This window comes from Corvus hawaiiensis, chromosome 5 (assembly GCF_020740725.1).
Source record: "Corvus hawaiiensis isolate bCorHaw1 chromosome 5, bCorHaw1.pri.cur, whole genome shotgun sequence".
Classification (NCBI taxonomy): Eukaryota; Metazoa; Chordata; class Aves; order Passeriformes; family Corvidae; genus Corvus; species Corvus hawaiiensis.
The window spans coordinates 72,957,828-72,976,954 of NC_063217.1; the positions used below are offsets into that span (position 1 = coordinate 72,957,828).

At 44.4% G+C, this 19,127-nt stretch overlaps 1 protein-coding gene across 1 annotated transcript in view; it reads left to right on the top strand.

The window, feature by feature from the left end:
* Positions 1–16,445, top strand: part of NDST4 (N-deacetylase and N-sulfotransferase 4) — a 70,089-nt gene extending 53,644 nt beyond the window's left edge. Inside the window, exons 7-15 of the mRNA XM_048304341.1 lie at positions 4,875–5,057; positions 5,970–6,066; positions 6,165–6,288; positions 7,160–7,334; positions 8,378–8,548; positions 9,825–9,934; positions 12,786–12,888; positions 13,139–13,657; positions 15,953–16,445. Of these exons, the coding sequence (XP_048160298.1) occupies positions 4,875–5,057; positions 5,970–6,066; positions 6,165–6,288; positions 7,160–7,334; positions 8,378–8,548; positions 9,825–9,934; positions 12,786–12,888; positions 13,139–13,258 (1,083 nt within the window). The 3' untranslated portion in view covers positions 13,259–13,657; positions 15,953–16,445. The remainder of the gene's footprint in view (positions 1–4,874; positions 5,058–5,969; positions 6,067–6,164; positions 6,289–7,159; positions 7,335–8,377; positions 8,549–9,824; positions 9,935–12,785; positions 12,889–13,138; positions 13,658–15,952) is intronic.
* Positions 16,446–19,127: the final 2,682 nt, after the last annotated feature.

Here is a 19,127-nt window from a genome sequence, read left to right on the forward strand (position 1 = left end):
TACAGGGTGTTGTGTTAGGGATAAAAGACATCATTCATCTGATCATTCCAAACTCAGTTAGAAGCAGATCTTAATTTACCACATCTCTAAGGAGAAATGGCAGAGAATCTGTCATTTATGGGCATTAATCCAAACTAATCATCCTTTGGACTTCTTTTTGCCTGGATGTCCCTTGCCCTCCATAGCTCTGCTTCATGTTAAGCTTGACTTAAGCCAAACCCATTTCAACCTGCTTAATTTCCCGAACTTGAACTTGGGTTTATTCTTGAGTCTGAGCTGAATAGATTTATATATTTTTAGAGAGAGTTTATAGTCTAAGGAAGTCTTTTCAATGAGAAAACACAGATGGCAAGAAAAAAAATACCTATATCATGAATTTCACCAGAAAATGGAAATAACAAGAGGATTGAATTGCTGTAGACTTCTGCAAAGGCTTCCTGGGGCCCACAGATGTGAGTGGCAGCAGCGCATTTGGGCAGAATTTATTCAGCTTTGGCCACAATTAGCTGTGCTGCTGATCACTTACACAAGTGTGACAAATGAACAGACATAAAACATTCATTCAGATTTTCCACCCTCACGCAGCTACACACCAATTGCACAAATTCATCAAAAGCAGCAGTTACTTTTTCCACAGGTTCTGAGCTCATGTGCTAAGAGGAAAAAAAAACAAAATCCATTTTTTCTAATCGCAAGCTTTGAAAAATAATAGATATATTTGAAAAATAGTATTATTTGAAAATTAATGGATATATAACTAATATACGTAACTAATGGATTAGAACTTCCCAACCAATTTTCTTCATCTGGGACCCCACACATCTGTGGTGTCAAAAATGTGTATGACCTGGGAAACAGTGGCTGTGTTGGCATGTATTCATGACTTAGCCTTTATTTTAGAAGCAAAACTTGGAGAGATAATAGAAAAAAAATAAAATATCAAACCTAGCAACTGTATTCTCAGAAGGAAAGGAACAAGGCACAGGATTGTTCTGTCAATACTAAGGAATTCATTTAATCCTGCCAACTAAACAATGGAAAAGTAGAAAGCGTTCCCGGGTAAATGAGAAACAATTTTGCTCTTCCAGTAGGGAATTTTAAAACAACATAGAGGCTCTGCAGCATTTCTACAGCTGTCCGAAGGCCACTTCCCACCAGTGATGGACAGCAGCTTCCACTCCCATCCTGGGAGCACTCGAGGTGGAGAGCAGACATGGTAACGAATATGGGCATGGGAAATAAAATGCCATTCAATGGTTTTGTTTCCCCTTCAATCAAAGACAAAAATGCTTCTGTCCAAACACTGACTTTGTTGCTTTCTTTAGAGATATTACATTTGGAAAATATTTGATTATCCTGTCAAAAACATTAAAGTATAAACAGATGTGCAGAGTGGAAAGGGAGTAAAAGTAAAAAAAAACCAAAAAAAGGGCGATTTTTCAGGCACATAAATGATTTTGCTTCAGCAGCAGAAGGGTCATGAATATGAATAGCGCTGAATTCTAGAGAAACCATTTGTCATTATTAAAATTAGTGCTTTGTCAACACAAAACTCTCCCTCCCAGCTTCCTCTTAGCCACACAAACAGCTGCATTACGGGATTCATTATCAGGGAATGGGCCTCTGGCGGGACAAGCCTGTAATCCGTAATGGGAGGCTGCTCAGGGTGGGAAAGGGATGAGACACTCCAGACTGAAAGAGGCGGTGCTGTGGCCAGCCTGGCACGGAGCTGCTGGCGATTAGCACATGAAAATCTGGCAGGTCTGCATTCCTCAGCCGAGGCCTCCCATTTGCACAGCCAGGAATCCAAGGGGCTGCCATCCAGATCCCGTTCCGGCAGCCTGCGCTTGGAGAGGCCGCGCGGCAAAACTGAGAGCACAATGGAAAACCGCGGAGGAGCAAAATTCATTTCTGTGGGAGACGGGCGTGCGGGAGAGGAGCCGAGCAGTAAATGCACTTCCACATTGCCGCAAGAACACCACGGAGTGCCCGACACGCCTCTGTTATGCACAAGGCCCAGCTACAGCCCTTGCATTAATTCCTCCCTTCTTGCAAATCTTATTAAGAGGTGTAAAAGCAAGGCAAAAAGCTCCTAATACAGTAAGCATCAGTTTCCTCTCAGAAGAGCAGAATTCCCACATGAGACCCATCTCTGGCTCCTAGGCTTTCCAGCTATGGGCCAGGGCCAAACAACCGGCAGGAGGAAAGGACCTGAAAGGGAACATTGATCCTATTTAATTATGGAATAGCTGAGAGGATGAGGTGGAACACATTTATACCTAAGTTTGGTAATGGATGTTTTCATTGCAAGTGTTTGATCAATGAATAGGGAGAGTTTCAGATATGAACAGAAAGGAATCAGCCAATATTTTATTCCCAACACGGGATTGCCATCCTTGAGATTGTGTTGCACTTCAGCTGTGCCCTCCAAGGCAGGTGGCTAATCTTTGTCCAAAACCAAGTGCTTTTAGCTAAAGCTGTGCTAAGTTTGGCAATTACAGGGGGAAAAACCCTCTTTATTCTGCATTAACAGGGCTGTGCTTCCAGAACAAGCACACAAACTCTGAGTACAGAATGCAGTTTCAAGGCACTGGTTTTACATTCCAATATTTTTTAAAGAAGCCCTTTGTTTCTCTCTGCTACCTACTGGAGGTTTCATTTTCTGTGTAACACAAGCCTGCACATACAAACATTTCATATAGAGAAAACACTGTATATCTAAAGTCTGGATGTAAGTGGTGTTAAATAGCCCTAGGAACAAGAACCAAATAGTGAAATGGTGTGATGGGCCTGCCATTAGTTTACAAACAATCTGATATCATCCATGCTCTAAGTATGAACAGTTAAAACCTATTGCCTTTAGTCTCAACTGACTTGGAGGTAGAAGGCAAAGAACTAAATACAGTTTTATTCCATGAATAACGCATCATATCTGGGTTTTTTTCACTTCCAAAAAGACCAACAGGGCAAAAGAAGCCAAGAGAGATGTCCGAGATCTTTTGACTCCATAAAGAGTGATTAATTGGATCTTTTAAATTGGTTTGCAGCCTAATGAAACTTCTAAAATAAGCTAATACTCATCTCCTACAAGTAAATTTTAACATTAAAAACAATCTCATCCATTTTCAAGTGTAAACAAAGCACAAAGAGCACACAGATTTACTTGCTTACTTCATTTGCTGCAATAATATTAAATGTCATTGGCAGACCCTTTAGCACTTCTCAAACAAACGCTCCAGAGACAAGGTGATATTCTCCACCGACATTTCCTACAAGTCTTTTCCTTTTCATCACTTTAAAACAGTTTGCAGCAAGAACTTTTCACATTTACAGGAGTTGAACTGGTTGAAACTAGGAAGGTTCTGTTTGTATTGGCTGAGGTTTTTTTGTGAGGAGAGAATGATTTATTACCTTTCTTGTAAGTTTCTGGGGTAGTACATAGAGACATGCACCAAGTTTAGGGTAATTTTAAGATTCACTCCGTTTATGTCAAATACTTGGGGTCATAAAATGCACAGGCACTGGAATCCACCAAATCAATCCACAGAAAAAAAGAACTTGTACAGTTTCCAATCTCTGCTCAGCAGAAGCCCAGAGCAAAATAAAAGTGAAGAATAAATTACTTTTTGTGGCATGAAACGTGCACAATGCAAACCCACTGCAGAAGGGCCATGAGGGACACTTTCTCCTAAGCTCCATCTGTCTCCCCCTTTCAAAAGTACTAAAAGCCTTGTTAATAATTTAACAAGCTAATGGATGTGTTTTCAAACATCAGGGGCTGATGTTTAAAGAAGCACCACCTCAGCACAGCAAGAGGGTGAGGGTTGGAAGCTAGTGGCTTCTTATCCCATGGTGTGCTAGGGACAACAGAGCAGGAGCCTGCTGGAGGGAAAGCTCTCTCTCCAGGTAGATCAGTGCTAACAACCTTCCTGAGACACACACAGAGGTATTTTAGAGCTTATCTCCAGCCTATCTAAGCCACACTCCAGGCTCCAAAGGCGTGCTGCCTGAACACTGTCCCCCATGCCCGGGTTGTGCAAGGTGTCACTCAAACTACATTCAGCTGCCCTCCAGACACATTAATTTAATTAATTTTGAGTTTAAAAAAATCAAAATTCACTGACCTAAACATGACTCCTGTAGCAGCTTTCAAAGGAGGAAGTTGCACGTGCTCTCCTGCAACCTCTTCCCTGCTGCCTGCACATGACTTTACAATCTCCTTCCCATTCTTAATCATCCGAAGTGAGGCTCACCTGGACACAGCCAGCTCTCTGCAAAGCAAACCATTTCCCTGGCACTCAGGTGTCCTCACTGTTGATAGCTAATTTCTTCAGAATGAGGTGCTTCGGTCCCCTAAATCTGCCTGGTTTACACCCCCAGCCCTCCCTGCAGCTGTAATCAAATTCCACTGTCAGTCCCTCCTGTCTCAGGCCAATGCACTGACTAAAACAGCCAAGTGACAACATTCAGTTTGATGACATCTTCATAAAAGTAAATAATGACAATCTACAGGTAAACCAGCCGCAAAACTGAGTTTAATCACCTCGTGGAAAGAAAATGCTGCAAAATATATTTGTCACATTTTTGTTATAAACTCTCTTTATCCCTCTGAAGTAAATCATGAGATCTACAAAGCAGTGGCCATGTAAAGGTTGATAAAAAGACAGAAGTTATTTCAGCTTTAAGGAGAAAAAAAAAAAGACGTACTTAGGTGAGACACCATCATTCCCAAAGCCTGGGAGTTTTCCTGTGTCAGAACTTACTTATTCCCCTCCTTACAGCCATGCTATTCTAAGCAAGCCAGCCAGCACTGGGGAGAGACAGCATATCAAATTTTTGGTGTGCCATGCCTGAAAGGCTCCTCTTGCCCCCAGATCAGCATCTTCATGACCCACCTGTCCAACTACGGGAACGACCGCCTGGGCCTGTACACCTTTGCCAACCTTGCCAGCTTTGTCAAGAGCTCCACAAACCTGAAACTGCAGACACTGCCCCCGGTGCAGCTGGCTCAGAAGTACTTCGAGCTCTTCCCCGAGCAGACAGACCCTATCTGGCAGGTAAAATCACATCCTCTTCCTCCTCCAGCTGCTCATTGGAATAAGCATATTTTCCTCTAAAAAGCCTATTTTATGAATGGGAATGTGATCTCAACAACGTAATTTCATGCTTACACGTACCGGGCTCTTCTCTTAACTGGAATACCATGAGCCACACTGTGCTTTTGGCTACACAGGCATAAATCCAGGGTGGCACCAAGGAAACCTGTGCAGTTATTTAGGGTTTACACTGGCAAAAAGGTGCAGAAATTTTCCCCTGTTATTTTTGGCCCAGCTACAAAGGAAGTATAAATCTATAATATTTCCACTGAGCTGCAGCAATTCCCATCAGTTAACGATTTCCTCCATTATATTTCGTTAATTTTATTCACCAGCAAAGTGCATCCTCTGTTACCAGTCAACACTATGCAAAAGCAGCATCTGTATGATAACTGCTTTAAAGAGCAGCCAGTCCCAACCTCTTCTGCAGGGCCTTTTGTTCACAGGTTTTTATTTTGCATTCACAGGTAGTAGAAAGATAAGGAGATGAATAATATCCCGCATTTCTCTTTTGTCCTTCCCTTTTGCCCTTCCCTTTTGCGTTCTCACGTAAATTAAAATTGGCACCAAGCCCCATGCATCTGAAACCATTCTGACAGCTCAAAAAGTAATGCCTCGAAGCTATTCAGAGGTTTCCATTTTAACCTCAAATGGAAACGTGATTAAATCAATGTTTCAATCTTTTTTTTCCCCCTTTCTTTTCCGTTTCTGCTAATGACTGAACCTAGTCCTCAGTCATTCAAAACCATTATATACACACTGTGGGATTTTACTACTCAGTGTAGGGCTCTGGCATTAGAGCATAACATTGAGACCCTGCAAAGATTTAGGATCCCACCAGTGTGATGTGCACAACCACCTTTTCTCCTTCAGAACCCGTGTGACGATAAACGACACAGGGATATTTGGTCCAGAGACAAAACTTGTGACCACCTACCCAAATTCCTGGTGATAGGACCCCAGAAAACAGGTAAGAAGCACAAGCAGAGCTTTAAAAAAGTTTCTACCAAGTCAAAGGTATTTTATTTTTTTTCTGTTTCCTAATGGCATCTCTTTTTGTTGTCATAGGAACAACAGCCCTTTATTTATTCCTTCTTATGCATCCTTCCATTATCAGCAATCTCCCCAGTCCAAAAACTTTTGAGGAAGTTCAATTCTTCAATGGCAACAACTACCACAAGGGAATTGACTGGTAAGAAGAATGACAAAACCAAGGTGTTCATTCTTAATACATGGAAAATCACAATGGAACAATTCCAGGAGCAGGTGTGACATCGCCTTAATTACTGGATGAATTGGTTATGCTTGGAATTACCAGACAGAAAGAGAATCTAATTGGTAATGATGGGACATGTAATCAAGCCCCTAATTTTGTTTAGATATTACAGGAAGAATTTTCTGAGTTTTCACACAAATGAATGCAACAGCTCTGTCATGATTTCTGTCTTCATGCTGAATAACATCTCTGTCTTGCCATCGCTGTAGGAGCACTGACTTACACTCTGTTCCTTCCAAAGTGGCTTTTCATGAAGTGAGGTTTGATTCATCTCTTCACGAGAATCCATCCAATCAATTTTAGATAGAAAAGACCATTCAAAGCCAAAATTCAAATCTTGCATTCTGAAAGTGTCCAAAAGCAAAGATGTGTCAGTTCCAAAATGAAGAACTTCAACAATGTTAAATTTAAACAGTTTGACATTTAAATGTTGACATTAAATGTTGACATTTTGAAGCTTTTCCCATTTTTTTCTGCAGCTAAAACTGAACTCACTCTAAACTGGTGAAAGATATCCCTTTGACACTGAAGTTATAAGCAAAAATCCCATCCATCTCAGGAAAAACCTAATTACCAGACTTCATGAGGGCTTTAGCTATTACCAGCACCACCTAAGAGCCAAGATGCATTCCCATTATTCCAGTCTGGGCTGAGCTGAGAAATTCAATTTTGCTTCTTGAGAATTATGTCTGAAAGTTCACCTTTTCACCCACCATGAAAATGGGAAGCACGGGGACATGACCCTTTTGTGCTGCTGCTAATTCTAACTAGTCTCTTCCCCTCCAAGGTACATGGATTTCTTCCCCACTCCTTCCAACATCACCACCGACCTCCTCTTTGAGAAAAGTGCCAATTATTTCCATTCTGAGGAAGCTCCCAAGAGAGCTGCTTCCCTCATCCCCAAGGCCAAGATCATCACCATCCTCATCGACCCGTCCGACCGCGCCTATTCCTGGTACCAGGTACGGCCTTTGCCTCAAGGAATGGACAGTGGGACCAGTTGCAGGGGATGATGGCCAGCATCAGTGGGATTCTGTGTCCTTGAGCAAGAAGTGGGAGCTACTGCACAGCGCTGGCACTGTGCGGAAGCAGGAGGATGCTGGATGCCAGTTTTTGCAGTTGGCACCTGTGACACCTGTGTCAGAAATGATGAAACTTCCCAGCGCAGAGCTGCCACCAGCTGTAAACAAACAGTTTAATCTCAATTACAGCTGACAGGGCAGAAAGGGAGAGCAGTGCTCCTCACCCAGGGACCTACACAGGGAGAAGGAGCGTGGCCCAGCCAGGGAATCAGAGCTCCTGATGCTGAGGGTCTGGCACCACATCCCTTCCTCGAGTGTGTAAGCTCAGCAATGTGCAGGGGTGCACAAACGGACCCAGCATCTCCAGCCGTTTCCAAGGAGTTACGAAGAGCTGTGTCTGGAGACGCTGGCTTTTTTCTCTCCTTGGAAATAAAAGCAAGGCTGTTGTTTTCCCCTGGAAACTTTCCCCTGGAAACTCTTCCTTGCCTTTTACTGAGCCCACACCCATCTGCAACAAAATCGGCACTATTTAAAACCTCTATTTTTAGAGAAATGTATAAGCATGCTTGTGAAATCTGGCGTAGGCGTACACATAAGGGAAACACTAAATGCAGTGTTAAAATAGACACAGATTAATAATGCTGGAATAAGCATGAAATACATCATTTCTGATACTGCCAGGAAGTTCTGCAAGGAATAAAACATGGCCAGGGGCTGCAGTTTGCGCCCTTGTAATATCTCATTGGCACCTTTACGACTGCCAAGGCAAAGTAGTAAAACAATGGCTCCTCACTCCCCAGGGAGAGCCTTGACTGAATGGTGTCCCCACCCTGCTTCCTTGGCCCCCATCCCTCTCCTACCTGGCAGAGGTGGCACTGAGGGGGAGCCGAGGGCTGCCGGCACAGCCCTCCTGGCAGCTCCCGGAAGATTTAAGGCTTAATCTTCAGCGTCCTTGTGAAACGTATTTCAATATCTCCCACCAGCACCAGCGCTCCCACGAGGACCCGGCTGCCCTGAAGTTCAACTTTTATGAAGTGATCACGTCCAGCCCCTGGGCGCCGTCGGAGATCCGGGCGCTGCAGAGGCGGTGCCTGACCCCCGGCTGGTACGCGCTGCACATCGAGAGGTGGCTCACACACTTCCCTGCCTCACAGGTAATGGCCAGGCTGTGGCCCAAGAAACCTGCAGCTGCAGCATGAGACGTTGTGGGAAGGTCTGAAGAATTCCTTTAGAAAATTCCAGGGCTTTTTCTAAAAAGAAATTTCATCCTGCTTCCCACTCGGTCCCTATCATAGAAAGCTTCACATTTATTTGATCCTGTTGTGGAATTGGCCTTCTCAGGGCTAGAGCGTAGATTCCTTCTTTTGCCCCCTCTTCTTTCAGATATTTTATTGAATTGTTTTTTATAACCTTTCCCATGAAAAATATACCCAAACACATAGACCTAAAGAAGATTTCCATTGCTAAAGTAATAATACTAAAATAACCCAAAGCAAACATTTTAGTACCATAAAGTACATGCATGGGCACTCTTTATCCAAGGACATGGTCACAGGTCAGTTCATATCTGTACCTACTGCAAGAAAAAGTTGTAAAAGGCTGTATAATAAGTGAGCAAAGGAACAAGGATCCCCAGAGACTGCTCTGTGTGGGACAGAATTTTGCTGAAAGGAGGCAGAGCTGAGTGTTGCCTGCTTTGTCATGGATCCAGGGGAAAAAAAGAACTAGAAGCTCTGTCTTCTTGCACTCCTTCTTTTTTCTTTTTATACAGCCTCAGCTGTCCTACAGAGAGGACAAGCAGGTCAATCCCTTTTCCAGGAGAAGGGAGAAAATCTCAGTTAGTCATTTACTTCCTTCTTTCACCTCTGGCCTTTCTACTCTTTCATAAATGGGGTGGGAGTCCTGCCCAGAGCTGCTGAGCTTGCAGCAAGGGCAGTATTGCCCTGGGAGCAAACAGGCCACATCTCCTCATTGCCCACCTCATCTCAACTTAGTCCTCCAAAGGAGATGAGGATGTCCTGGCAAATTCTGAGCATGCAAAGTGTGCTGAGCATCCCATGCCCTGTTCCCTGGGCTCCTTCTCTGCCCTCACCTGGGGCTGCTGCCCTCTCTCCTCAAGATTTTCCACAGACACATCATAAACCGCAACAATATTTTACATTCTTTCCTTCTCTCTTTTTCTCAGAATTCTCTGAGACTCAGGTTTGGCTTGGGAGGTTTAACTCCTGCACATGAACAAGGTGCCCACCTATGCAAATTCAACTCAATGAAGTAAAAAGTGAACCTAAGAAGTTCACCCATATGAATGTTATTAGCACTGTACAAAGTCATGTGCTAATTTAAATCCAGGTTGCCACAGAAGTGAAATAATGCCATTACTTTGTTAACCTTGGTCCTGTTTCCAAGAAAGTGCCATATTTACCCCTGCAGTTGCTCATTATTGATGGACAGCAGCTGAGAAGTGACCCTGCTACTGTGATGGATGAAGTGCAGAAGTTTCTGGGAGTCTCTCCTCATTATAATTACTCCGAAGCCCTAACGTGAGTGTATTCCTCTTGTGTCTGCCCTGTGGAATCCCAGGCTACATCCCCTCCCACCAGGATTCCTTGATTATTAATTACAAACAGATGACACATCAGGATAACGATAATTTTGAAAAGCTTGGGGTTCTCTTCCCTCAGTCTCCAGGAGCTGAAGCCCGCTGAGTGTCAGGTGTGGAAAGTCTGGCTTAAGTGTTTTTATCATTCCCATAGGAGCCTGATGGCAGAGGTTGGGTTAGAAGCACTCGTTCCCTAATCCCATTTCCTGTCTGGATTTCCATGTACGGTTGAGACTCCTGCAGGGGCAGGAGTGGGCTGAATTCCCCTCTCCCCTCTTAGTCCAGCAGAAAATTGTAAGAAGCTTTTGCCCTGAGCATTGTGTGAGGTGCATCATCTCCTTACAGCTCCAGCCCTGGGATATCTGTGGGCTGGGAAGCCTGGCACTGCAGCTGAGGCTTTTCCAAGTCCCCTGTGCAAGCAGAGAGCATGAGCCAGCACATGCAGTGGGAAGCAGAAGAGCCTCTACTTCACCTTCCCTGCAGGCTGGTCCTGAGGGAAAACACAACCACGGACTTTCCAGCTGCCCCACACTGCTCCTGTCTGCTCACAATTACCATTTAATGTTTCCTCTCCTGGGAGGGTTCAGCTTATTTATATCGTGGGTTCAAAGTAAGACTTCAGTGCTTAAGAAAGTTGGTCTGCCAAAACCTTTTTCTAGAGGAAATATTTTGGATTTCAGAATGCAATTTTTTAAGTCACTGGTTTCCTAAGCGGATGGAAGAGAGGAGGAGTCTGAGCACAGAGCTGAGCTACTGATGTTTGAACAACTCACAATTGCACATCTGCAGTGCCTTCTGCTGGGTTTTTAAAATACACACCCACAGACATACATCTTCCTTTCTGGAACTAAATTAAAGTCAGTGGAGTCGCACAGCAGGAAGAAATTTGGCCTCTCTACTGGTTTGGACAGGAAAAATGGATTGTAAACAGATCCATAAAATTATGCACTCCCTGTTTAGAGGCATCAAGAATGCAAATGGGCTATGGAAGCACACACTTCTGCATGGATTTGGGATGGAAGGGAAAAATGCATTAAAGTATGTAGCTGCTTTTTGTCCAAGGGGAAAAGATTGCATAGGATTGTTCCTAGTCATTACTGCCTAACAAGTGCACACCGCACATCTTTAAAGGTGTCAGGAAGCAGCCTGAGGACCCAGTCCTGCGAACAGCACTGAGCAACAAGTCCATCACCCTGAGTAATTATGTGAAAGTCTTGCAGGGGAGTAAAATGGACCGAGGCAGAAGGGAGGCGCTATCCAGAGCCATGGGAGGGGAGCAGAGGGGACCCAGAGGCGGGAGAGGCAGGGCTCGAGGAGAACACAGGATTAGAGGAGTGTGCTTAGGAAAATGTTTTCCCTTGGAGGGCTGCTACATTCTGTCAGAGAACAAGAGAAAAATTCTCGTGGTGGCATTGCTTGGCTCTGCCCTCGCAGGCGTTCCCTGCCTGTGGCATCAGGTACTGCCTTCCCAAAACCCTGCTTCTCCCCCAGGCTTAGTCTGCAGGGATGGGAAGACAACCAGGCCTCGAAAGGTTTCTGCTGACAGCTCTAAAACGCTCCCCTGTAACTTTAGCCTTAGGGCTATCACTATTTTTAAATAAATACTTCCACTGTGCCCAATTACGTTCACAGAAGCCCTGAGAGTTCCGTGATTTCTGAATGCAGAGGGTTGAATTCATCCTGAGCTGTCTCACCCTCTTTTCCCCTTCCCAAATTTGCACATCCTTTTCATAATATTCAACAAGCTCCTTCTGAGACAGAAATATTGTTTGGGGCATAGTTTTGCAGTTTCCCTTTTACCCAGCACACGATACTGCTGCTCCTCCTGGGAAATTAATGCAAGGCATCTAAAGCACTTCACCATGCATGGAGCAGATGGGAAAGGCCAAAGCAGAAATGAATCTATCATCAATATACCCATTTAATCAATGATTTATTTGTTTTTAATTGATACAGCTACAGAGACAATTTAGGAAACAAAGGTCAGGCCTGCATTAATAGGCTGGGCAAGAAAAAATCCATGAAGAAGGTTCACCCTTCTCCTGGAATTCGTTCACTTCTGTACAGCAGCAAATTGCAGGTGCATCCATGTTGTACGGACAGAGCCGGGGCAGAGAGGTGCTGTGTAACTAATTAACTCCATGTCCTGGCCCATTATCCTTCATCTTTTTCAAACATCTGCTGAGCAGCAGGAATGTGAAGCGTTTGGATGTTTTATGCCTGCTGCAAGTCCCACAGCAATAAATTCCAAACTTAACGCCACGTGCTGTTCATTCCTCAGTGAGTGCGTGTTTCCAAGCCTTAATCTAAACCTCCTCTATCTCTGCATTTCAGACATCACAATCAAATTGCATGCTTCAGATAAGGCTGCTAAGACAGTGTTTATGCTACAATGCCATCTTAGGAACGAAAATGGTATTTAGATGCAGTGATAGGGAGCAGCCAACTTCTCAGGCGGGTTAAATCATCAGCACCCAACCAGCGCTTCCTTAGGAGACCTGCAGATCAACACTTCATCCTGTGTGCTGGACAAGTAGAACAAACATTAGCCAGTGCAGGTAGAGCACAATGGGAAAAGCTTCCTGCCTTGAGCTACTTCCAAGGCAGATTTGTGGGAGAAAAATGAATCCCCAGAGTTCACACAGGAGAGGAAAGCTGTTTCCCACTCTGTCCTCAGAATTCCAGTCATCTCGAGAGATGTGTGCAGCAATAATTGTTGGCTAACACTGATGTCTCAGTAGCCAGGAGATGTTTCTGTAGCGAGGTCTTTTAAAAGATGTGATCCTCTATAGGTTTGACCCTCAGAAAGGCTTCTGGTGCCAGTTATTGGAAGGAGGGAAAACAAAGTGCCTGGGGAAAAGCAAAGGTCGGAAATACCCACCAATGGACCAAGAGGTAAGGGCTTTTCAGAAATTTATGGGAGCAGTTTTAATATTGACCCTAAATAAACGCACTTTTTATTTTTATTATTTGTTGTATTTTCACTGGGTTGATACTTCAAAAAATCAGAAACTTGAGCTTTGAAAGAGAGGGGATTAAGTGCCCCTGTGAGCGCCCTCTGTGGGGCTCAGATGCTCAGTGCAGAAATGCCCGCCGGGTGGGTTTCCTTTAACCCTGATCCTGGTTTGTTTTTCCCGCTTCCCAGTCTCGAGCATTTCTGTCGAGCTACTACAGAGACCACAACGTGGAGCTGTCCAAGCTGCTGCACAGGCTGGGGCAGCCCCTGCCCTCGTGGCTGAGGCAGGAGCTGCAGAAGGTCAGGTAGCACCGGCGGGGACCCCGGCCAGGCCCATTCCTGCCCCTCAGACCCCCCGCTCCTCTGGCTCACTCGGGATCGTCAGGACAGGACCTCATGGACACCGCTCTTCCCAGCAAAAACAAACCAACAAACCATAAGAGAAGAAAAAAACCCCAAATCCGACAACTGTTCGTATGCACGTGCTGACAGTGGAGTAGTGTCGACCCCTTTTGTCAGCTCCCAGGAAAGACCACGGAGCTACGTGGCATCCCCCTTTATCCAGACCAGGATCCGTGCGTAGCCTCGCTCCTCCCTTCGCCAGGAAGTACCAGAAACTGTGTGTAGGACGGATTGACCTCGGATCGACAAATTGCAGTCTGTCAGGACACGGGCAAAGGATGGGAACATCTCTCACTGGACTGGGAGGTTGGTCATCCGCTGGGCTTTTTCCACATTTGTTTTCAAATCCTTTTAAATTCCAGGCAGGCCATGAAAGCAGGGCGCTGCCAATAGCCTAATATTGACAGTTTTGTTTCTATCTGCAAAGCAGTGTTGTTGCTCTGAAGCCTTCAGACACTGGGTGAGTCATTTAGGGTCTCAGTCTGCAAGCTGTTGCAGAAAAATTACTTGAATGACCTTTTTTTTAATGCTTTGGACACAAACTACAGTCTGCTGAAGCACAAACTCTTTCTGTAGGCTTTTATGGAGTTGAAGGGACAAACACAGCCATTGTATATCACATATACATGTATGACATATATATATCTTCATTTCCAAATATCTACCTGGTGTATCTCTAGATCAGACACACACTTAGTCTTAAATGCCTACCTTTTGTGCCCACAGGGAAATGAAAGGGCTTTTTACCAAAAATGTTATATGAACTGTTCTTGGTTCTCAGAGCTGGGGGAGCAAGGTCAGCAAGGCTGGGCAGCAACTCGTTGTTTGTCCTGTATGGAGGTCGTTCCTCAAAATCTGGAAGTGGCAAATACATGTACTTGTGTGTAACATACAAACTCACACTCCCTTATCTTATAGCACTGATAACAGCACAGATGGCTGCAGTAAGGAGGGCTTTGGATAAGTAAGGCTTGGTCAGAGAAGAATATCTAAGTCGGCCACTTGATAGAATTATAGCTGTTAAAATGCATTAGAATTGGCTCAGCTTTAATTAAAAGAGGACTGCCTATCTTCTTGATTAAAAGCTAAACAAACATGACATTGGTTTCAGGAGTGTTTCAAGGAAATGAGACAAACACTATAAAATCCAGAAAATTATTTCTTGTTCTTAGCTTTTCATTTAGAAAGAAGTCTGTCTCTCCGGCTCTCAGCTCTGTAATGGCACCATGTCCTGAAAATACACCGGGTATTTTTACACCTCACTGTTACTTTTTGAGTTTGAATGGGCCTCACATTTCCGAGAAATCTCATGTTCTATTGAAAAGTGACATTTGAATTGACTTCATTATGTGTCATAAAGATGAAATAACAGTGTTTCCAAGTTTCATTCCCTCCACTTGTAACAGGACCCATCAGCACGGAATTTCCCTGGACCACCGTGTGACAGAGGAGCCTTTGTGAACTGTCTGTAAATGATCTCCGTTGCTTTTATGCCTTTTTATGTCGCTGACCACACAGTTGCTGGGATTCTTACAGACCAGCAAAACAAAGGCAGCAAAAATGAAACAATTATTCATGGCGAGAGGGCTGTGGCTGGGAAAGATCATGCTGGTCCTTCTTTCCTGGTTGTAAGCCACAGGATTCCCATCCTTCACGTGCTGCAGGCTGGAAATCAGTAGGAGTTTTACACAGCAGGGGGGCTGCAGCTGCAGTTTGCTCCCGTTCCCCTGGAAATGTGGATTCCAGGAGCCTCGCCACACTGGGGATGCGACCCTGTGGGGCAGGCACAGGAGTCAGGGTCCATGGCAGCAGATTTGATGATTAAAGCAGGGCTGTGGCCCTCGGAAAGCCGAGCTCGCATAATTGAGGTTGTCTCTGAGCGAGAAGCAATCAGAACGGAATCCAAAACCCTCTAAATTATGCATTGACCTCTCAAGGTCTAAAATAAAGTTGTGGGATTAACTGCTCCGAGATGTTTTCTAATAAACCAAGTTTCCTCTCTGATAGGGGAGCAGGCTGCCGAGTGTCCCCAAAACAAATTAAAATGGCGGAATCAGAAATTCTTGGGGGAGGAAATGGTTTCGTAATGAAAGCGCTGATGGGTCCAGGCTCTCTGATGTGATAATAAGGCAGTGGGGATGTGCCCTGAATACAAAAGCAGGAGCTGGGTGTTTTCTCCTCTTCCTTCCCCCCCACTTCTTTCCCTCCCTGTTCTGAGCCAGGGAGATGGGAGATCTCTCATCCCCTGAACGATCAGCCTACAATAAATGGGGTGTGGGGTGCTCATTTCCCCTCTGCTGGGCCACCAGAAAGGGAGACATCAACCAGTCATTTAGTTCCCGTCAGTAGCAAATTGTGTTTATAATGGGCTTAAAATTGATGTTTCTAACAGGAATATGAGTGTGTGACATCTGTGTCAAACAGGCACAGCACAGGCACATGGATCAGCAATGACCACCTGTCATTGTACTTAATTTTATTGTACTTAAATAAGGCTGAGTTTGGGGTTTCTTTTTACATAACTCTATGGTCATGGGACAGGAATTTCCCCATCAGACAACATTTCTTACACGGTCTTTATTTCTCTTTTTATCCTTCCAGTTCATCCTTTTAGTGTGACTGCAAAGGTGTGGACCTTCCCACGGACTCGATTCCTCCATCACTCTCCTATCTAGAAAAGCTGCCAAAAAGAAATAAGGATTTGTAAGCGACACAGATTCTGAAGTGTCCAGTGCTCCAGTGACTGGATAACTTCTATGAGACGTCCTATGATTTCTGTAGTATTTCGGAACAAAGGACATCCTGTTGATAGAGCTGAGGAAAAACTTCACTGTCTTGCCCAAGCTCTTTTTTTTTTTTAAATTTTTCTCTCCCCTCTTACGTGACAACAGCAAATCCAGTTGAACAAATACTTGTTGTTGAAGCAGAAGGAATCAAAATAAATTTTGATCACTCCAAGTATTTTTGTTGGGGGGGGGTGGTGTGGGAGGTCAAGGGCTGTATTTGCTGGAATTGTTTCAAATAACTGATGTGCACATGCCTGAATATCGGTTCTTCTCACTGCCGCAGAATAAACACTTCTGATGGTGTATTACAGAGAGCTTTGCTTCTTTCCTTAAGTCCTCTTTCCCATTTCCTGAGCCAAACCCTGCTCTTCAACAGCCTCTGCCATGTCTTTCAAATCGTGCACCTTCCCAGCTCCTCCTGCCTCAGCATCTCCCCAAGGCTTCCACCCGCCCTCGGCACAGCAGCCCCGACCACGTGGGGTTTCCTGGTAGTGCCACTGACCTCCTCCTCCTCTTCCTCCCAAGCAGGGAACACGGATCCAGGCAAGTGTGACACTTCGGAGTTTGTCACACGCATTTCTGGGCCTGCCCTCCCAAAGTTTTGCCTCCCTGCACCCCACAGGAGTGGGACATGCAGCAGCCCCAAGCAAGCTCTTGCCCTAATTAAAAAAAAATTCCCTCTGCTCCATTTGAGGAATCTTAAAAAGCCCTGATTCCAACTATTGCAAAGTCCTCAAACTGTGCACTCAGAAGTACGAGACAGATTCCACACTCCCCCCCCCCCCCCCCCCAAAATCTCATAGTGCTTCTACTTTTTATTATAAAATATTCATTTGTTTTAATGATCTGTGTCAGAATGAGGTTAAATCATATCAGAGTCAGGGATTCTTTCTACAAACCTTACAGAATAGCAAATTCCACCTCGCTAGAGCTTGTCACTGAGCAAATTAGAAGTGACATTACAGATACCTCACTACAAGTTTTGGCTTTTTCTTCCACGTCAGCCTGGTGCTTGTAGACAAAATTTTCAAAGGTAGCTAAAATTTTCAAAGTATTTTAGGAGTCTAAATCTGTTTGTAAAAAAAAACCTAAAAAACTTGTAGGCCCTTAGAAACTAAAAATCAACTGGCTTTCCATCAGGCTTTCCAGGCCCAAGCAAGTTTCCTGCCTCAGACTTACTTAGTAAAACAATAGCAGAGTCCTTCCAAAAATTTATTACTTCCACAAAATTCATTAATCAGACTATTCCATCCCAGAACCTGGAAACCTGAAAGTACCAAACAAACTTTTGAGGTGATGTGTTTGTGTAAAGAGCTTTTTCTACAGAGGAGAGGAGAGGAGAGGAGAGGAGAGGAGAGGAGAGGAGAGGAGAGGAGAGGAGAGGAGAGGAGAGGAGAGGAGAGGAGAGGAGAGGAGAGGAGAGGAGAGGAGAGGAGAGGAGAGGAGAGGAGAGGAGAGGAGAGGAGAGAGGAGAGGAGAGGAGAGGAGAGGAGCTCTTTGTCAGGCCTGTAAATATCCAAATCCCAGTCAGAAACTGATTTATAGAACGGCAGAAATGAATTCTGCATATAATTTTTACTCCTATTTCCGCTCATGAGGAATTAAAGACTTCCCAGGAAACCAGATTGATATTTGCATTTCAGTTGGCTACAGCTGCTGGGTGGGGAGAAAAATGTTTAAAATATCTCAATAAAGCCATATCTGCCACTTTGGGTTTGCAAAGCTGTTTGTCCTGCTGCAGCTCACTCAAAGCAAACACGGGCCAGCTTTATAGTGCTCCTATTTCTTTGGGAATGGGAACGTGACATGTTAATACACAAATCTGTCTCCATCACAGAAGGTCAGCTAGGTTTATGGGCTGGTAGTTAGACTCATCCTGGGGTTTTTGCAGAGGTTATTTTCAGCCAGGGGAAGGTCAGCAGTGGGTGGAGTGGGATTTCTCAATCTAAGTTGCGATTCCATAAAATGCTGTGGGGGTTGAGAAGTGTGGTTTATAATCTGAGAGATAATTGCATGCCATTCAATTGACTTTGTACTTGCTACTTCTCAGAGTCTGGCGAATGTTCTGCTGCCTTGCAGAACTTATCTGTAACACACATCCCCTGTTGGGTAATTTAGCTTCCCTTCAGAGGATGAGCTGAGCTTCAAGGAAGAGCTGGATGTACGAGGGGATGAGTTTTTACAGAATTTGCTCTGAGGCAGATATTTATTTACAGGGTTTTTCTTTAATTCTGTGTGTGTGTGCTTCACTGCGTTTGCCTTGGCTGGGGAATCATCTCCGTATTAAATCTGCATGCTCTCCAAAGGCACACAATTCCCATCAGCATCGGTGACAATTAAATATTCTGGTGAAGGAGAGAATAAACCCACCAACAGAAAATGTTATTTAATGACATTGTAGCTGCAGCACATCTTCCTGCAGAGCTTTGTGTAATCATACCAAGTAAGCAAAGAGAAATTGTTCTGCAACGTGAGGCGTTTAAAATTTCATAAGCAATCTCATCTAAAAAAAAAAAAAAAAAAAGCACAAAAATCACCTTTTGAGTACCTTTTTATTTTAGGAGAAAGTTTTTTTTCTTAGATTTTGGGTTTTCTCTCTTCCTACATGAAGTACTGTAGCCTGCTTCCCCTCCATGCTACCCTGCTCACCCACACTCCTTGGGGCTACTTCTCATCATCAACATCTATTCATTCACCTGCAAATTCCAATCCCAACTGACTTTCTTCCTTGGCTAACTTCTGCTCCTTGCTTCCAGAGAGGAAAACTGCAGATCTCCCAAGCAAGCAGCACCCTTCATTTCCTAGACCATACATGCTTCAATTACTTTTAAGTTATCGCAGTTAATTAAGACAACGTGTTCTAGGAGTGTGCTGAGGATCTCCTTGATGTGGTTTTCCTGCATTATTCCCACAGTTTTCCCACTGTTCCAATGCCCAGAAGCCAGGCAGGGAAGCGCCTCAGTCATAAAGCACGGCAGAGCTGGATGGCA